This window comes from Muscardinus avellanarius (assembly GCF_963383645.1).
Source record: "Muscardinus avellanarius genome assembly, chromosome: 14".
Lineage (NCBI taxonomy): Eukaryota > Metazoa > Chordata > Mammalia > Rodentia > Gliridae > Muscardinus > Muscardinus avellanarius.
Window position 1 is genome coordinate 25,563,242 of NC_137800.1, and position 20,183 is coordinate 25,583,424.

The 20,183-nt window shown below is 39.4% G+C and overlaps 2 protein-coding genes across 2 annotated transcripts; one reads left to right on the forward strand and one right to left on the reverse strand.

Moving 5' to 3' along the window:
- Window positions 1-2,945: 2,945 nt before the first annotated feature.
- Window positions 2,946-8,067, forward strand: SAP30 (Sin3A associated protein 30; the record flags this gene model as incomplete). Its single annotated transcript, XM_080710451.1, has 4 exons — window positions 2,946-3,266; window positions 4,812-4,937; window positions 5,265-5,363; window positions 7,945-8,067. 4 exons carry the CDS (start codon window positions 2,946-2,948, stop codon window positions 8,065-8,067), a joined length of 669 nt encoding a protein of 222 aa, XP_080566577.1.
- Window positions 8,068-15,794: 7,727 nt separating this feature from the next.
- On the reverse strand, window positions 15,795-18,813 carry SCRG1 (stimulator of chondrogenesis 1; the record flags this gene model as incomplete). The annotated part of the gene is made up of 2 exons (XM_080710227.1): window positions 15,795-15,849; window positions 18,575-18,813. 2 exons carry the CDS (start codon window positions 18,811-18,813, stop codon window positions 15,795-15,797), a joined length of 294 nt encoding a protein of 97 aa, XP_080566353.1.
- Window positions 18,814-20,183: the final 1,370 nt, after the last annotated feature.

The following is a 20,183-nucleotide window of genomic DNA, read 5'->3' on the forward strand; positions in this document are numbered from 1 at the left end:
CCAGGGGCATTCTACCTCTGAGTGACACCCCCTGCCCTATTCTTTTATTCTTTATTTTGAAACAGGGTCTCACTAAGTTGCAGAGGGCCTCACTAAGTAGCTGAGGCTGTCCATGAACTGCATCCTCCTGTCTCAGCCTCCTGAATGCTGGGATTACAAGCTTGCATCACCACGCCGGACTATATTTTTTATACTATCTTGGTAGTCAGTCACTCAGCGGGGGAGTGTACTTGAAATTGAACACAGGGGCATTCTACCTCCATATTACACCCCAACCCCTTTTATTAAGAAACATCTTGCTAAATTGCTGAGGCTAGCCTCTAACCTATGATGTCCCTGTCTCAGCCTCCCAAGCTATTGGTATTACAAGTATCTGCTACCATGCCCATCTCAATAATTTTGTGCCCAGAACAAGCTCCAGTATTACCTGGGAACTACACCTGATTTTTGTATGCTTCACATTCAAATGAGAACAAAAATATTGGAGAAGCCACAGTATATGCTGAACAAAAAGTTAGACCATTAGCTGGTCATTGTTGTGTACACCTATAATCCCAGTACTTGGGAGGCTGAGACAGGAGAATAGCATGTTGGAGGCCAGCCTCAGAAGCTTAAGCGAGACCCCCAGCAACTCAGCAAGACTTTCAATATACAAAGGGCTGGGGGGGGGGTTCAGGGGGTTCAATCCCCAGTACCAGAAAAAAAAAAAGACCATGGATAGTATCATAGTATCAGAATGTACGTGTTGTTTTCATAAATATAGTACTAGTATAGCCAACAACTTAAGATAGAAAGTACCAGGAAAAGCTGTCAGTTACTTATTTCTGGGTCACAATCCACTTGCAATTAGGGTGAGACTCCTTGTTAGACATCTCTCACTCTGGGATAAGACCCCAATAAGTATAGCCCCAAAATGAGCATATGGGCTAACATAACATCTGGTTGGCCTAGAAACCCTCAAGCATTAGTTTGGGACACTTGGCACCCTTTAGTACTTGAAAAGGAAATGGAACTTTTTGTAGGAGCATAACATGATCCAGTGCTTTATTTTACATATATAATTAATTTCTCAAAATGAACAGCAAAAAAAAACAAAGATAATGGATACAAGAGTCAAGCATGAGTCAGCACCAGCAGAAATACAAAGAAAGAGACTTAATAAAAATAATCTAAAAACCTTGCTATGTTCTAAATTTTGACAGAGAACTGAAAGTTATAAAAGGTGACATTTAAGATAAAAACACATAAGAATTATATAATTAAAAAGTATAATAACGGAAAGTTCAGAACTATGGGTGAACTTTAGAACAGATTAAGTTCATTTAAAGAGAGTGCATGACTAGAATACAGATTAAAAGAAATAATTCAACATGAAGAAAGAAGATACAAAATAAAAAAATACCGAAGATAGGGCTGGAGACCTGAAGTATCGATAAGTGGGGAGGCCTAATGTATATTGAACTGGAGCCCTGGAAATGGAATAGAAAAAGGCAGAAATGATCATATGAACAGAAAATTGTCTAGAATTTCAGAGAAGTGGTTAAAGATATTAAACTATAAGAAGTCCAATGAAGTAGAAGCAGGTTTTTTTTTTTTTAATGAAAGGCATTTACTTTTTCTCTGCCATATTCTAGCACTGTGATGTCCAGATGAAATGGTCATCTTTGAGTGTCAGGGTTGATTGTATCTTAAAATGTTTTGAAAAACCTGTAATTAAACTTATTAAGTCTAAAGGACTTCAAAAAAATCTACTGCTTGAAATATAGGTATTTCTGTTTAAACAATGAGACTGTTAAGCAGGGTGTTTCTTCTGAGAGCGACTCCCAGTGACCAGCCAGGGCGCCAGCCTTCGCGGGCCACGCCCACCCTCCCGCCCCGCCCTCCGCGCGCGTACACACAGGCGCGCCCCCGCGGGCGGGCGCGCGCACCGCCCAGGAAGCAGGGGCTGTCCCCTTCTCGCTCCCGAGAACCGCCGCTGGCAAGTTTCCAAGGCGCGTCTAGCTGACGTGTGATGGAGGGGGCTGCATGTCCCGCTTTAAGGATACCCAACCCCGCCCTTCTCTAGGTTCTTTTGAGGAGACGGTGAAAGGGTTGGGAGTGGAGGCCATAAATAGCTCTATGACGGGGAGCGAGCCCGGAGACGCGTGAGCGGGAGCCGTCCGGGGCCCGGCGGGCGTCTTTCCTCCCCCCTGCCATAGCACGCCCCATTGATCGGGCGCCTCCACCCGGGGTCCAGGCGAGGCGCCCGAGTTCTCGGTTAGGGCATCACACCAAAAACTCTTTCCACAAATACGAAACGACCCCAAAACTTTCTTGCACGCTTATTCCCCCTTCCCCACACATAATGTGGGCTCCTCCGCCGGCTGACCGCCTCCGATTACCGACACGCAAAAACAACCCGAGCGAGGCACGCCCCGCCTTCCCCGAGGGGCCAGAAAACACCATAAATCCGCCCTGTACACTATATTGCCTCCTGCGGAGCGAGCAAAAGGACGGCCGCCCCTCCTCCGCGCGCGGCACGCCGGGACGGGTGGAGGCCGGGTAGCCGCAGAGGACTACAGTTCCCGTGAGGCTGCGCGGCCCCGACGGGCGGGGTGGGCGGGGTGTTAGCCGAGAGGACTACAGTTCCCGTGGGGCCGTGCGGCAGGTGGGTGGGGCGTCGGCCTGCGCGGTCCCGGCTGGAAGGAGGCGGAGGCGCCGCGGTCCAACTGCTGAAGTCTCCATGTGACAGGGATTCTGGTGTCCTCTCAGGGCGCCCACGACTCCGCGTCCCAGCCGCAAGCACAGCACCCCGTCGCGTCGCCGTTAGAGATCAGCAGCGGGCACGCGGGGCGTCCGGCCGTGCCGCCGTCGAACTTGGGGTGCAGAGTGCATTGCGGCGCCGGGGAGCGCGCCCGGCCGGGAGAGGCGAGCGGGGATCTGTGCGGGCGCCCGGGCTCTGAGACATGAACGGCTTCACGCCGGAGGAGATGAGCCGCGGCGGGGACGCGGCCGCCGCGGTGGCTGCAGTGGTGGCGGCTGCGGCCGCCGCAGCCTCGGCCGGGAGCGGGAGCGGGAGCGCGGCGGGCGCCGGGGCCGAGGTGCCCAGCGCCGGGGCGGTCTCGGCGGCCGGGCCCCCGGGGGCGGCGGGGCCGGGCCCCGGGCAGCTCTGCTGTCTGCGCGAGGACGGCGAGCGCTGCGGCCGGGCGGCGGGCAACGCCAGCTTCAGCAAGAGGATCCAGAAGAGCATCTCCCAGAAGAAGGTGAAGATCGAGCTGGATAAGAGCGTAAGTGACGGCGCGCCTGCTCCCCGCCCCCGCGGCGCCCGGGCTCGGGGCAGAGCGCGGTGGGAGGTCGGGGTGCCCGCTCCCCCAGACCCAGCTGCGGCGCCGACTCGCCCTGGGTTCCCTGGCAGGAGCAAAGCACAAAGTCGCCGCAACTCCGGCCGCCACCCCCGCGCGAGCGCACACGCACGCTGAGGCGCCCGGGCTGGCTCTGGGCCCCCAGCCCGACTCCCCTCCTGCGTGCCTCCCGCGCGCTGCCTTCCCTCTTCCTCCTTTGCTGCGATCTGGAAACGAAACAAAGGGGACCGCGGCTCGGAGGGCCCAGAGTAGTTTTCCTGTAGCCCGGCAGCCCCTTCTGGAATGGAGGCGCCTTTGTTTTGCTGCCCAAGCTGACGTTTGGCCCCCAGGAGTTGTAGCTCTCCTGGCCTGGGGAAACAGAAGTCCTGTAGGACCTTACGCCGCAGTCAAGGAAGACTCTGTTCTTTTCAGTGCACGGTCACAGGGAAGCCGAGCTCACCCTCCGCCTTGCAGGGAGCTTGGTAGTAAACAGTGTTTGCGGTGTCAGCTCTTAAGGCAGCTGTTCCGAACGTGGGGAGCACGTAAGCCTCTGCGGTTTTGCAGTCCGCTTGGCAGCCATCGGGATTTCTTTTTCCTTCCTTTGCACGTCTGCTTTTGTGACCATATGTGAGGTTTTTAGAAAGAACCATTGCTACTGTTGGGAGCTCTTGCTGGTAGTAATGAATAACAAGATACAGAACCTAGCACATCCTGTATATGTTTAAATTAAGTTTAGCTTAGAAGTAAATTTAAAAGCGTGTCACCTCAGCCTTTAATTGCATTTTTTTTAAAGGAGTTAACTGTCAGTGTAGGAAGCCCAATATTTCGTGTTACTGTGCAGCTCTCGAGTGTATGTAATGAATGCTTTTAAAAAGTTTATTTGTGACACTTTCTGCCTGTTTAAGCAGTTCTTCAGTGGTGTTCCTGATAAACTTTTCGGGTGAACGTGAAGAATTTCAAATTGCTCCAATTGGAAAAATGTATTATAGATAAATTAATTCATTTAATACTAAAAAAAATAGTCATTGAAGTTTAAACATTAGAAGGCATACATTACTGAAATCTGTTCTTTAGAGAGAATGCTATCAAAGTAGCACAGTTGTGGGCAACGCATTCTTGTCTTTCCCCTTTTCAGGTAAAAATCCATCACGAATTAACTAATTCAGGTCACTCTCACTGCTATTTGAGGACAAAACCCAGAGGACTGGCATTTCTTATTCTTCTCCTCTGCCTTCCTCCCTTCCTCAATGGGTACCACCCCTTCCTTCTTACCCCTCCCCCACACACTGCTCTAACATTATCGCCAGACATCTTGTGTTTTGACAGGGTACTGGATTTATGAATAGGCTTAGAGGGAGACATGCATTTTTCTTAATAGTGGCCTGCTTTGATTGCTCCTATTTTTAATAATTCACTGGGGCTTGTGCATTCCTCTAACATATAGACACATTTTACTGTAATCACAAGCAATCTGAAACTTCTCCATTCCAGGCAAGGCATCTGTACATTTGCGATTATCATAAAAACTTAATCCAGAGTGTCCGAAACAGAAGAAAGAGAAAGGGGAGTGATGATGATGGAGGTGATTCACCTGTTCAAGACATTGATACTCCAGAGGTAGATGAAAATGTTTATATGCTAAATGTAAATCATAAGCATTCCCATTCCGAAGCTTTTACAAAAGATAGCAGCTTTCTTGAGTGTTTAAACCATTTGAGAAATCTGAAAATGAAAGCAAAATATATCCAATTACCACCCATTGACAATTCTTATTATCTCTGTTGTCATATAACTTCTTTTTGTTGTTCTGAAAGTTTATATATTTGTCCCTCACGGATTTGGCTGTTAATAGCTTATAGGTTCATTTAGTTGAGACTTTCTGAACAATGAAATTAACTGTTGATTGTACCAAAGTTGAAATGTTTGTTATGTAATTTTTTCCAGGTTGATTTATACCAATTACAAGTAAATACACTCAGGAGATACAAAAGACACTTCAAACTACCAACCAGACCAGGACTTAATAAAGCACAGCTTGTTGAGGTATGTATGAGTGTGAACTACTTAAACTTTAAGTGAGCTGGGCATGGTGGCGCACGCTTGTAATCCCTGTTCTTGGGAGGTGGAGACAGGAGGAACGCGCAGGTTCGAAGCCAGCCTGGCTGGCTTAAGAGACCCTGTTTCCAAAAATAAAAATATAAAATATAGGTCTGGGAGTGTAGCCTGGAGGTAAAAGGGTTTCCAGTACCACCACCACCAAAAAAAAAAAAAACCCAAAACTTTAAGTGAGCCTGTTGATACAAACAAGGGGTCATTAAATGCTAATGAAATTATTAACGAAGTGTATACAACAGTATATTTTAGTTACAAAGATCAAAGTTAATAAGAACTCTATTGTGGAAGTTACCTAAAAACATATGCCACTTAGGAAATCTCTGTTTATAGCATCTTTTTTTTTTTTTTTTTTTAAATCGGGGTACTGGGGATTGAATCCACGGGCATTCTACATCCAAGATATACTCTCAGTCCTATTTTTTATTCTTTATTTTGAAACACAGTCTCACTAAGTTGCAGAGCCCCTCACTAAGTAACTGAGGCTGTCCTCAAATCTCTGCTCATCCTGTCTCAGCCTCCCAAGTACTGGGATTACAAGCATGGGCCACCATGCCCAGCTTATATATAGCCTCTTCTAATAATGGCTTTCACAACATTGAATGAGAATTTTTTTCTTTTTCTTTTTTTTTTTTTTTGTGGTACTAGGGATTAAACCCAGAGACATTCTACCTCTGAGCGACACCCCAGCACTATTTTATTTTTAGTTTAAAACAGGGTCTGCTAGGTTGCTGAAAGTCTCACTACTTGCTAAGGCTATTCTTGAACCTATGATCCTCCAGTCTCAGTCTCCCAAATACTAGGATTACAAGCAAGCGTACACCACAATGCCTGGTAGAATTTTTTTTTCTTACTCTAAAACCTTTAGTTTTAAAATGTCACTTAAGCAGTAAATATTTACTGAATACCTAATTGAGGTATAATAAATAAGCTTCAGTATTTTTATTAGAATTTATTTTTTTGAAGTTTCTGGTGGAATAAATCAATATCGAGAGAGACAAAAACTGATTTCTAATCTTTTACTTAGAGTTGGCTTTCATAAAAGACTTCTTCAGTTAGTTTAGAAAAGATAACTGAGTATATGTGTGTGATCTCAGGAAGTAATCGAACCAAGAAGCCTGCATCTTATTAAGATACATATATAGATTTCTGTATTCATACTTTAATCTCATCTAAAGTAAAAGTTTTAGCTTACTAGACAAGATAGAAATATAAATTTATAAATCAGTTTTCTTATACGTTTCAGTTTGAATTTAGTAGTTATCCAACATTTTCTAAAATGTACATATTATCTATGATAAATAGCTAATATGAGGGAAATAGAAGTTACTGTTCTTTGGCAGAATTTTTTTTTTTTTTTTTTGAGGGGGGTATTGGGGATTGAACCCAGGGGCATGCTACCTCCAAGATACACACCACAGCCTGATTTATTTTTATTTTTATTTTGAAGCTGGGCCTCACCAGGTTGATGAGCGTCTCACTATTTGCTGAGGCTGTGCTCAAACCTGTGATATTATTAAAACCTAATATATAGCCAGGTGTGGTGGCACATGCTTGTTGTGATCCTGGTACTTAGAAAGTCGAGACAAGAGGATTGCAGGTTTGTGGCCAGCCTCAGCAACTTAGTGAGGTCCTCTGCTACTTAGTGAGAACCTTTTGAAATAAGAAATAAAATTGGGCTGAGGTATAACTTGGAGGCAGAATGCTTCTGGGTTCAATACCCAGTACCCAAAGGGGCAGGGGCTATATTAACTACTTAGTCAGAATTTCTTCTTTGTTTCTAGCCTAGGCAACACGAATGTAGTTTTCTTCATATTTGATTTTTAAAATCTTCATTTTGGATTATATAATAATACAGATATTACCTACCATGTTGAGTTATATTATCTATCTGAGTGAAGTCATTTTTGTTCTGTAATAAGTAAGAATCAAAAGCTGATTGTTTTATTTGTTATATTTAAATATATTTTAATGGATAACTCACACCTGAAATTTTTAATAATCTCACTTTCTAAAAATTTGTATTATTCAGGAGCTGTTTTCTCTTTTAAAAGAAATCTAGACTCTAGATAGTTGTATCAGTGCCTCAGTTTACTCTTTTATTCTTCCATTGGTAGTTAGGGTGCACATTGTAAGTTGTAGCAAAGATATTTGTAAGCTCTTTTATAGTTTGTGATAGAAGCAGACTCTTTTTTGTTTTATTTCAAAATTTACAATTAAAAATATTTACTTTCTTATCTAGACCCAATTATAAAATTTAAAATAAAAAGAAATATCAATAAATATATATGTAATCGAACCGGCCAAAGTGTCCTTTGAAATCAGACTGTCTTTGTTCATAGCACCTAATTTCTATGTGCTTTTCCCCCTTTTATTGCTTTCTTAAATACCATTTAATTTTTAAAGGAACTCTTCTTATCCTATGGCACTTTTGATAAAATAGTACCTTTTATCTACTTTATGAAATCTGTTATATCTAAAATTTAATTTCCTCAATTTTTTTTCTTTATAGATAGTTGGTTGCCACTTTAGGTCTATTCCAGTGAATGAAAAAGACACCTTAACATATTTCATCTACTCAGTGAAGAATGACAAGAACAAGTCAGACCTCAAGGTTGACAGTGGTGTTCACTAGAGAGCTGCACTAAGTCTAACATGTGGGTGGTCAGATGTTAAGACTGTTTACTCTTTTTTCACTTGTAGAAATGTTCCTTGTGTATTTTTTCTATGGAGGATTTTCTCTGGTTTTATTTTCTTTGTTTCTGACTAATAATTAGTTGGAAACTCATGTAAAATGAGCTTCCTAGATTAAAATATTTTAAATAAAGGTTATTACTATTATAGTTGCTTCAGTGTATTTATTTTGTGAAACTTGATTTTTCTTTTAAACTAACTATTAGGGATCAATATTGAGACTTTAAAGGTCTTTTTTTTAATACCTAACTTTTTAATTCCAAGAAATTGACAGATAAAGGAGAATTAACAAATGTAACAAACATATTTGCTTTCAATCTGATTTGGAAATAAGGTTGTTCTAAGTAGCATTATTTTTTAAAGAACTTTATTGGTGTTGACAGATTTGAAAAGTAAATTTCCACTGAGGCACAACATCTTTTTAATTTCCCTTCTTTTGTATTATTACTACTTGGTGAAATAACAGAACGAACAAATAATTTTGATTCTATACCCACATTTTCCCAAAGAAGACCTAATGTGCTAGGAAAGCAAACACAGTGCTGAAAGTTCAAATGAGAACACAGAACTAAATTTTGTCTTAGAGAAGAAAAGGTATTTATATGACACAAAAATAGAAAATAACTGCAGTGCCCTTTAAAGGGGTTCTTTTTTATTTTTTTATTTTTTGTCTTTTTTTTTTTTTTAAACCGGGGATCGAACCCAGAGCGCCACACCTGCAAAGCAGGTGCTTTGTCACTGAACTACATCCCGGCCCCAACTGCAGTGCCCTTTAATTGTCAGTCATGTTTTGGGATGTTTGCACTGCAAATTAAAACTTGAGATAGATTAGTCTAACTTAACAAGCTCTCCATTTAAAGTTTGGTTATATGTAGCTCTGATTTGATTTATATTACACTTCCATTTTATATTTTATTCTCTCAGTTTTCTATCATTTTAACCTCTACTTTTCCTTAGACTGTATTGCTTAGGTAATTCTTATAATTTAAAATCAAATCAAACTGAATGTCACTCATGTTAAATGATTTGAAATAGAGGAGATATAATTTGCTTTAAAAAAGGGAGACTAATCAAAGTAACACTTTTGTATGTAAGTTACAAATCCTATATTCACACACCCCAGAAGAATGCAATAAAGATTTATTGAATGAGAAATATAAGTAAATAAAATTCAAGTTTATAACTTGTGATTTGAGGGGAAAAAATAAGTTCCAGTGAAATGTTCTAAGATTGGTTGCAAATTTTAGCTGGAAATGTGTGGGACCATTAATGTAGCTTAGGTTTCTCAAGGTTGACATTGGGGCCTGATAATTTTGGAGGGGGAGAATACTGATGATTTAACCCAGCATTCTATCTCTGAACTACATCCCCAGCCCTGTTTTATGTTTTATTTTGAAACATGATGTCACTAAGTTGTGGAGGGCCTCACTAAGTAGCTGAGGCTGGCTGCAAACCTGCAATCTTCCTGTCTCAGCCTCTCAAGTACTGGAGTTACAAGAGTGTGCCACCAGGCCCTGCCTGATAATTATTTATTGTAGAGGCTGCCCTGGGTTGTAGGAAGATAAGCAGCCTCTGTCAAGTCCACCCGTTAGGTGCCAGCAGTTCTCCTAAGGTGTCACAACTCCCAATACATCTAAATTTTGCCCATTATCCCCTAGGGGACAAAATTTACTACTGATCCAGCTAAAGTACTTCCTCTGAGGTACTGGTTTGTTAAGTGAATTATGCTTGTAATCTCAGTACTTAGGAGGCTGAGACTGGAGAATCAGGTTTCCAGCCAGCCTCAGCTACTGAGGCCCTCTGCAACTTAGGCCCTATTTCAAAATAACGAATAAAATAGGGCTGGAGGTATAGCTTGTAGGTAGAATGCTGCTAGGTTCAATCCTCAGTACCTAAACTTTTTTACTTACCTATATCTGCATATTTCCAAGTATTCTGAGCATTTTAATATCTAAAAAATACAATAAAGCAGCGGATCTTTGTTCTTGCTATGACCATTAAAAATGTACTTATTACTATATTGATAAGCTGAGGCTGTGATAATTGTTATTTATAGAAATAATCAGTTTCAGTATTCTGCGAATCTGTGACAAGTTATTTTCTTAGCTGTATAAAAATGAACCATGTAGCTGCAAAATGATTTACGTGAAGAAAATATTTCTACATTTTGTATTTTTACCTAATCTATTTAGGCTTAAATTTTTAATAACAATTTGACTGCAGGCTTATTTTTATATTTTTAATTTTTATAATAAATTTTTATATAGTTTATTGGTACACTGAAGAAAATATTTTAAAGTACCTGAATAAAACCCTTGACTGGAAATGTTGGTTTCATATAATTATTTACATGCTAAAATGTAGTTGTGATTATTCAATGAAACTAAATTCTTGTTAGTACAATTTGAAACATGAAAAGATGAAATCTTAAAGAAAAATGAGATTTTGCAAATTGAGAACTTTTAGAACCTCACCAAGGTTGAATAACTCAAGAAGCTGCAATGTAAAGGTTTTATATAAAGGTTTTAATTTTTTGCTATTTAGGTTTTATGAATTATAAATTCACAGCCGGACATGTTGGTACAGGCTTTTATTTATTTTTGCAGTACTGGGGATGGAACCCAGAGGCATGCTACCTCTGAGCTACACATACCCCAGCCCTGTTTTATAATTTATTTGGAAACAGGGTCTCACTAAGTTGCTGAGAGCCTCACTAAGTAGCTGAGGCTGGCTTCGAACCTGTGTGATCCTCCTGTCTCAGCCTCCCAAGCGCGGGGATTACAAGCGTTCGCCACCATGCCCAGCTGGCGCACACTTTTTAATCCCAGTGCTTGGGAGGCTGAGGTTGGAGGATCTAAGGTTCATGGCCATTGGCCAGCCTTAACTACTTAGTGAGGCCCTCTGCAACTTAGTGATACCCTGTTTATAAAATAAAGAATAAAATAAGGCTGGTGGTGTAGCTTGGAGGTAGAATGACTCTGGTTTCAATCCCCAGTACCTAAAAAAAAAAAAAAAAAAAAAAAAAAAAAAAAAAAAATTATAAATTCACTGAACTTTTTTACTTACCTGTATCTGAACAAAATAATTAATGGAAACGTATCTCTGTAAGGGCACAGGTTATTTTCCTCTTAGAGCATCAAGAAAGGAATCCAAATTTTACTGAAGGTAGACAAGAAAGCATACCATATAAAGTGTCAAAATAGTTATTTGGTAACTAAAAGAACCATTTAGGAAAAGCCTAAAAATTAATGCCTTACATACATTTGTTTTTTAAAGAAAAAGCTCAGCCAGGCATGGTGGTGCATAGCTATCCTAATTCAAGTACTTGGGAGACTGAGAGAGAAGAATCACAGGTTCAAAGCCAGCCTAGCCAACTTAGGCCCTCCATCACCCCAGGGGCACTGTACCTCTTAGCTACACCCCCAGCCCTATATTTTAGTCTGTTTATTTATTTATTTATTTATTTATTTATTTATTTATTTATTTATTTATTTTTGCAGTACTGGAGATGGAACCCAGGTGCATTCTACCTCTGAGCTATACCATTCTCCCAGCCCTATTTTGTTTTCTTTTATTTTGAAACAGGATCTCACTGAGTTGCAAAGGGCCTCACTACGTAGCTGAGGCTGTCCTCGAACTGTGAACCTCCTGTCTCAGCCTTCCAAATGCTGGGATTACAAGCATGCACCACCACGCCCATCTAGTCTTTTTATTTTTGAAACAAGGTCACACTGAGTTGCGAAGGGCTTCGCTAAGTAGCTGTGGCCATCCAAGAACCGCAACCCTCCAGTCCCAAGCCTCCCAAATGCTGGGATTACAAGCGTGCACCACTATAGCTGGCTCAATACTAATAAAATTAAAATTTTAAAAGGCTGGGGGGTGAAACTCAGAGGTAAAATATCCCTTAGTTCAATCCTCAGTACCACCAAAAATATATATAGATAAAAAAATAGAAAGCAAAAATAAGCTATATCATTTCTACATAAATTATTTTTAAATTCAGGGAAATTTCCAAAATATATAGTTAGCTACTTTTTTATTGTACAATTAAGTGGTATTTAATGTATTCCCAAAGTTATACAACCACCAGCTCTCATTTCAAGTATTCTCATAATCCCCCTAAACAGTCCTACATAACCACTCTCCTTTCCTTCCTCTTCCATTCACTGGTAACCTCTAATCTGCTTTTTGTTTCTGTGGAATTGCCTATTACTGATATATCATATAATAGGAATCATACAATTCCTGTCCTTTTATGTCTTTCTTTTTCTTAGCATACTGTTTTCAAGATTCATCTAAGTTGTAGCACAAATCAGTACTTTGTTGCTTTTGAAGGATGAATAATACTTCATTGTATCTGTGTTACCCATAGTTTGGATTCTGTAAACTTCCCTGAATTTAAAAATAATTCATCCCTTGATGAGCACTGAGTTTCTGCCTTTGGCGGTTATGAGTGGTGCTGCTATAATCATTCACATACAAGTTTTTCTGTGGATGTGTGTTTTCATTTCTTTTGAGTATAGGTCTGGCTGTAGGATTGCTGAGTCATACTACAATTCACCATGGAACCTTTGTGAGGAGCTTAACTTTCCAAGTAGCTGAACCATTGTACATTCCGACCAGCTATGTATGAGAGCTACTTTCCCCAATTCAACACTAGTAATTTTTAAAAGTAAAGCCTTCCTTTAAACAGCTGAGTGTGAAGTGGCACTGTAGTTTGGATGTGTATATCCTTAATAACATCTTTTCCTGTACTTGCTGTCCCTTGTACATCTTCTTTAGAGAAATATTTACTCGTGTTCTTAATTCACTTCTGAATTGGGTGACTTTTTTGTTGTTGAGTTCTAAAGGTTCCTTATTCTGGATTTTAAGCCTTTATCAGATGAATAATTTACAAATATTGTCCCCATTCTGTAAGTTGCCTTTATTTTTTACATTTTTTATGCTTTGACGCCCCAAAGTTTTTTAATTTTTATGTTGTCAAGTTTAACTAGTTTTTCTTTTATTTCTCTTTGGCCTCAAGTCTAAGAATCCATTGCAAAATCCAGTGTCACGAAGATTGATGTCTGTGTTTTCTTTTAGAATACTGTAGTTTTAGCTCCTCCATTTAGATCATCAAACCACTGTGCTGTCAATTTTCACACAGGTAGTATGGTTGGGGTGTAGTACCAGCATCCGTTTTCAAAGAGACTATTCTCTCCTCACTGAATGATCTTCACACCCTCGTTTAAAATCATTTAGCCCTAGGTGTGGGTGGGTTGTTTCTGTACTCTTATTTCTATTTCATTAGTCTGTGTGTATTAGCCCTATTATAAGTTTTGAAATCAAGAGATATGAGTCGTAATGTGAGTTTCTCTCAAAAAAATTTTGGGCTATTCAGAGCCCCTTGTAGTTCTATATGAATTTGAGGATGAATTTTTGTCGTCCAAAAGATCATTAGAAGGTAATGGAATACCTTAAACTTGCACACTGCTTTACAGTTGCCACCAGTAAATGCACTCAAATTTATGAATATGAAAAATCTTTCCACTTCTTCAGTGTTTTATAGTTTTGATTGTACAAGGCTTTGACCTCCTTGGTTAAGTTTATCCCTAGGTGTTTTGTTCTTTTTCATGCTGGTGCAAATGAGATTGTTTTCTTGATCTCATTTCCAGATTTCATTAGTAGTATGTATAGAAACAGGACTGATGCTGTGCTGGCCCCACAACCGTGCTGACTTGACTTATTGGCTCCAAGAGTTTTTCTGTGGATTTCATGGGATTTTCTTTATATAGAATCATGTTATATGTTAATAAAGACAGTTTTTCTTCTTTTTTTCAATCTGGATGCCTTTCATTTATTTACTTATTTTGTCGTATTGCTGTGGCTAGGACTTCCAGCGTAATGTTGAATAGCAGTAGTAAATGCAGGGAGTCTTTTCTTGTTCCTTCTTTTAAAACATGATTATGGAAAGAACTCATGTGTACTACCTATTGGTAATAATAAGGAAGGGAAAAGTTGCAAAAACAATCTATGAATGTTTCTACTTGTCCTTTAATAGTTGTTGCTCATTGTTTCGGGTTTTCTTTCCTTTTTTTTAATTGGTGCATTGTAATTATACGTCATAGTGAGGTTCAAAGTGACAAATATATGCGCACACGCAGCCTCTGTTGAGTGCTTCCCTCTGGCTCCCACCCTGTTCTCTGCCCCCGACCCCCACACAGATAGATAATCTTTACAAGGATACAAAGAACTTCATGCATGAACAAAGGATTATTTGAATAGTCTCCATCATTAGATGTACCATCTCTCCTCCCCAGCGCCCTCTGGGTTCCCCTCTCCCATCCATGTTGCTTACACTTCTCTAACACTCTAGGATCAGTACCTAATCCCTGCAAACAAAATATTCCAACCTGATTTACATTATGATGTGAGACTATAATGCACCAACAAAAGCACACACACACAAAGAAAAATATTCACAAAATCCCTATGAATTATGATGTTTAAAAGAGGAGTTTTATCTAGAAGAGATGAGCTATTAGTAACTTCTTGTCAATTTTATTATCAGCCAAGTGAGGCTTCTAGTAAGAAAAAGAATATAAAAAGTCAAAGACAAAAATGCAAAAATTGTTATTCAGAAAGCTTTCAGCCCATGGGAGCTATCTAGAATGTGTAATTGTGTGGTTTATCCAGAAAAGGCTTACTTACCTAAGGAGAAAATAAATCAGATGATACTATTACACACGTAGTAGTTAAATATAGATGCTAGAGTAAGACTCGCCTTATTTTTTTTGTACTGGGGATTAAAGACAAGGGCATTCTACCTCTAAGCTACATCCCCATTCCTTCTTATTTTTAATTTTAAAGCAGAGTCTCACTAAGTTGCTGAAAGTCTCCCTAAATTGCTAAGGCTAACCTCAAACCTGTGATCCTTCTGTCTCAGCCTTTCAAGTACTGGAATTACAGACAAGTGCCACCACACCCAGTCATTATTTCTCTTTCTTACTGTGTATTTGTTATTCTCAATAAAAATTTGTACTTCAGGGACAAGTATCAGGGTTTAAGGCTATAATTGTATGTGATTGTGTAGTATATGAGTTTTAGAATTGGAGCTCTTTCAATTTTGCCTTGATTTTAAGCTAGTATCTTAAGCTTGAGTTGGCACCTGAAAAATAAAGCTAAGAATATTATTTCAAAAGTGTTGTTTTTAAAACAGTCAAATGAGAACATGCTCAGAGTACTTGGCAGGCATAAATATTCACTTAATTATTATTTCTTCTTTCCCTGCTTATTAGAAAACTTCTAGATTCCCCTCTAAAAAGTTTATCCCCCCCCCCACAGATGCATTGTCAAAAACGGACAATTAGGAACTAAAAGTATTCTCAGGCTCTGAGCCAGGATTGTGGTTCTCCAAGTGGGGCACAGAATACATTTTACTGAGTGTAGCAACTACCTCATAAATGCAAAATTCCCTAGGCAAAAATTTTAACCAGTATTAACAATGTCCACAGGAAAAAAAATGAATTGAAATAACTTTTATTACTCCTTCTTTAATACAGGTTTACTTGTCATGGACAAGTAAGATTTCATAGAATCTGCGTTTTATCGCACCAGATAGAAATTGGAAACGCAGTTAGGCTGATATGGTAGAGTGTGTGGGGCCTTCTCCAGAATGCGTGATGATTCTCAGCGATGGTTGCAAGGTATCACAAAAGAGATCTTTGGTCCAAAGAAGACATCTCTGAAAGAAAGTATAACATCAATTAAATTCAGTTGGAAGCTCGGGTGTAGTTTAGTCTACTTCTAGATTAAAAACGGACAGTGCTTCCTGGGATTTCAGATATGACTGTCTGTTTTAGGTGACTGACGTGCAAAGCAATGGATGAAAAGATTTGGCCCAGGAGCAACAAAGACCAATAAGGTAACTGATTCTTCTCCTCCCTTCCTATCTGCTCTTGAGATTATGCTATCATTTATCTCTAGGAAAAACTAGAAAATTTCAAAATTTTATAATTGTACATAAAGTTCTACTTCTCTAATATGGTGATGGGCCATGAAGCTTGATTCTGGCAGGTAGGAAACAGATGTTATACATTTCTTAGAAAGTGATTATAAATATTATTCTGGGTTTTATTTTTATTTATTTATTTGATACTGATGATTGAACCCTGGGGTCTTCTACTTCTTGGCTCTACCCCCAGCCCTATTTTTATTTTTTATTTGAAAACAGCGTCTCACTAAGTTGCTGAGAGTTTCACTAAGTTGTTAAGGCTGGCTTCAAACCTGCGATTTTCCTGTCTCAGCCTCCCAAGTACTGGGATTACAGGCATGCACCACCACATCCATCTCTTTCTGGGTTTTATAAGTAAAGAAGGAATGTTAAAAAAAAAAAAAGTACAACTCTTCAACCCTTTTCTGGTTAGTAATATTACATAAGGTAATATATAAAAAAGCATGAAATAATATAAGATTGTGTATACATGTGAAGTAGTTTATGATTATAGCTTATTATAAATATACACAGCAAGATAAATTTGTTGCTATTGGAAAAACAGTATCCCAAATCAAAGAGAAATCACTTCTGAGCCGGGTGTGATGACGCACTCTTGTAATCCCAGCATTTGGGAGGCTGAGACTGAAGGATCACAGTTCACGGACAACCTCAGCTACTTAGGCCCTTTGCAACTCAGTGAGACCCTGTTTCAAAATAAAGAACAAAAAATAGGGCAGGGTATGTAGCTCGGAGGTCGAATGCCACAGGGTTCCATTCCCAGACCTGCAAAAAAAAAAAAAAAAAAAAAAAAAAAAAGAAATCACTTCTGTATATCCATACTCCTCTTCACATTCATAGCACAAATAATTACAATATTACATCATAAAATAAGTACAAGTTCATTTCAGTGCATTTATTTCAAGTAATACAATAGCAAAAGCAAGTAATGTATTTTCATATTGGTATTTCATTTATGTAGTACAAGAAAAAGTAAGTTATTTTATGGGACCAATTAACCCAAGTGATTCTCAAACCCCATTATGCATTGGAATCACCAGGAGGTTTTGTTAAAACATAATTGCTGTCGGGCGTGGTGGCGCACACTTGTAATCCCCGTGCTTGGGGGCGGAGACAGGAGGATCGCGCAGGTTCGAAGCCATCCGCTCTGGCTTCAGAGACTGTGTTTCCAAATAAACATATATATAAAAAAATAGGCCTAGGAGTGTAGCCCAGAGGTAGAAGGGTTTCCAGGAACCCCAGTAGCACTAAATAAATAAATAAATAAATAAATAAATAAATAAATAAACAAACACAATTGCTGGGCTCCACCTCCAGAGTTTCTGATTCAGTAGGTCTGTGATAAGGTCCAAGAATGGATGTGCACTGAACTCAGGTGACTCAGGTGAGGCTGAAGCTGCTGTTCTGGGAACCTCAGTTTGAAAACCAACTGGTTTATAGAACAAAACAAAACAAAAACAAAAACTTGATCCAAATGTGAATATCTAGCTTCTAGTATCAGAGCTGATATTAGCTAATTGTGTGGGATACTGATGATCTTTTCAAGTCTCTGTGCCTCTCCTTGGTAAGATAGTCATATTTATCTTTTCTGCCTTATAGGTTTCTTAGAAGAATGAAAATATGATGGCATATATTAAAAGTATTTTGAAAAAGTTAATTTCAGTATGAAATTTCCAAGATTTGAAAAACTCCTCAATAACTAGAGGAAAATGATTTTTAAAATCAAGAGCTAAAAAAATTTATTGATTTATCTACCATTGCTTTATACTTAAAATACACCTTCTTTCTAAAATGTAAAATGTTTCCAGGCATGGTGGCACATGCTTGTAATCCCAGTACTTGGGAGGCTGAGAAAGGAGGATTGCAGGTTCATGGCCAGGCTCAGGTACTTAGTGAGGCCCTTAGCAATTTAGTGAGACCCTGATTCAAAATAAAAAATAAAATGTAAATTGTTTTCAACTATTATTTAGCTCATATTTAATTAGTTTACTCATGGAAGTAGAAAATTTGTATTTGACCATTACTCAACTTTTCTGTTCAGCTAATTACTTGATATTGTTCACTAGCATCTTTTATCTAAAACTTTTAATTGGTTAAAAAGGACAACCTTGAGGTTCATTTCTGTTGCCAATTGATGTGTGTGTTCGTGTGTGTGTGTGTGTGTGTGTGTGTGTGTGTGTAGTACAAAATCAGATGGGAGAATGAGAATCTAACAGATCAAAATATTATTTATTTTCTGGTTTTGTTTCATTTGATTAAACCTGCCAAACCATTTCCAAAGCAAAAACATTGAGTTCTCTGCACACATGGGTGATGATTCTAGAAAACAGCTAGTATCTGAAAGAATTTTACTTACAAGGGTGATTACTTTGTAAATTCATTTTGAAGGGACGTCTTTAAAATAGTTGTTCCACATGAATTTCATAGCAACACACTCTATGATTTCATTTCTTACCTGGGACAACAGAGCAATTCGCTGAAGTTGCAGTAACAGATCATCTCACACCCCTTTCCATCCCAGAAATGATCCTGGAGGTTTACATCAATCTGTGGCAGGTCAGGTACTCCTTCTGGAAGGTTGTGACAATTGCGATCTTTTAGTATTTTTCTGTAGCAAGACAAGCGATTTGAAGGCATGGCTTGTGCTCCAAGCAGCAGAGTTAGCCCAATGATGACAAGTACCATGGATTTCATTTTTTGGGGGGGCCCTGAGATAAAAGAAAAAACAAAATATATTAGTGTATTTATTTATTTATTTATTTATTTATTTTTATGGTACTGGGGGTGGAACCCAGGGGCTTTTCTACCTCCCGGCACACTCCCAGACCTATTTTATATTTTATCTGGAAACAGAGTCACTACGTTGCTGAGAGCCTCACTCAGTAGCTGAGGCTGGCTTCGAACCTATGCATTCCTCCTGTCTCAGCTTCCCAAGCGCTGAGATTATGGGCCACCACTACTGGCTAGTGTTTGTTTTTAAAAGATGGAATTCAGCCAGGCATGGTGGCGCACACTTGTAATCCCGGTACTTGTGAGGCTGAGATAGGAGGATCATAAAGGTTTGCAGACAGCCTCATCTACTTAGTGAGGCCTTCTGTAACTTAGTGAGACCTTGTTTCAAAATAAAGAATTAAAAATAGGGCTGGGAGTATAGCTTGGAGGTAGAATGTCCCTGGGTTAATAGGTACCCAAATTTATATTACTTTTGTCTGTGTGCATTCACCACAAGACAGCTGCTTTTAAGATAGTATAAACTCAGGTAAATTTGTAGAACAAATACCAGCATCATATACAATTAATCTTGTAACTAGAGTGTAGCTCAGTGGTAGAGCACTCCCCTAGCATGCACAGGGCCCTGGATTCCAGCCCCAGAACTGTACAAAGGAAGGGGGGGCAGATTTTGACCTTGCATATCTTACATCCTAATAAAACCTAGCTTTTACCTGAAGAAAATAAAAGCTCATTTATACTGACATTGACAGATGTTATTCTACAGATGTGTTTATAGTTCAGTTAAGATTTTTAATCTTCTAGAATAATTTTTAGGAGCCATTCTTGTTGCAAATTCTTACTGAGTTTGAATTTTTATCCACATAGACTACTTTCAACTCAGCCACAGCTGAAAATGAAAGCTTGATTTCCCCTTTAAATCATCTAACTTTCCTCGAATGCCCATAATAACGGGGAACTCGCTATTGACTGGGTCACCACATCCCACCGGCATTCCCCTTATTATAAAATATCTGTAGCTTCCACCCATCAGTCCTGGTTTGAACCCTTGGAATCATAGCAAAAAAGTCTAATTCCTGTTTTAGGAGGTAATTCTCTCTCTCTCTTTTTTTTTTTCTGTACTGGGGATGAAACCCAGGGGCATTCTACCCCCAAGCTACACCCCCAGCCTTTTTTTTTTAATTATTTTTTATTTTTGAAACAGGGTCTCACTGAGTTGCAGAGGGCCTCACTAAGTAGATGAGGCTGTCTGCGAACAGCAATCCTCTGTTCTCAGCCTCCCAAAAGCTGGGATTATAAGTCTGAGCCTCCATGCCCGGCTTGGAGATAATTCT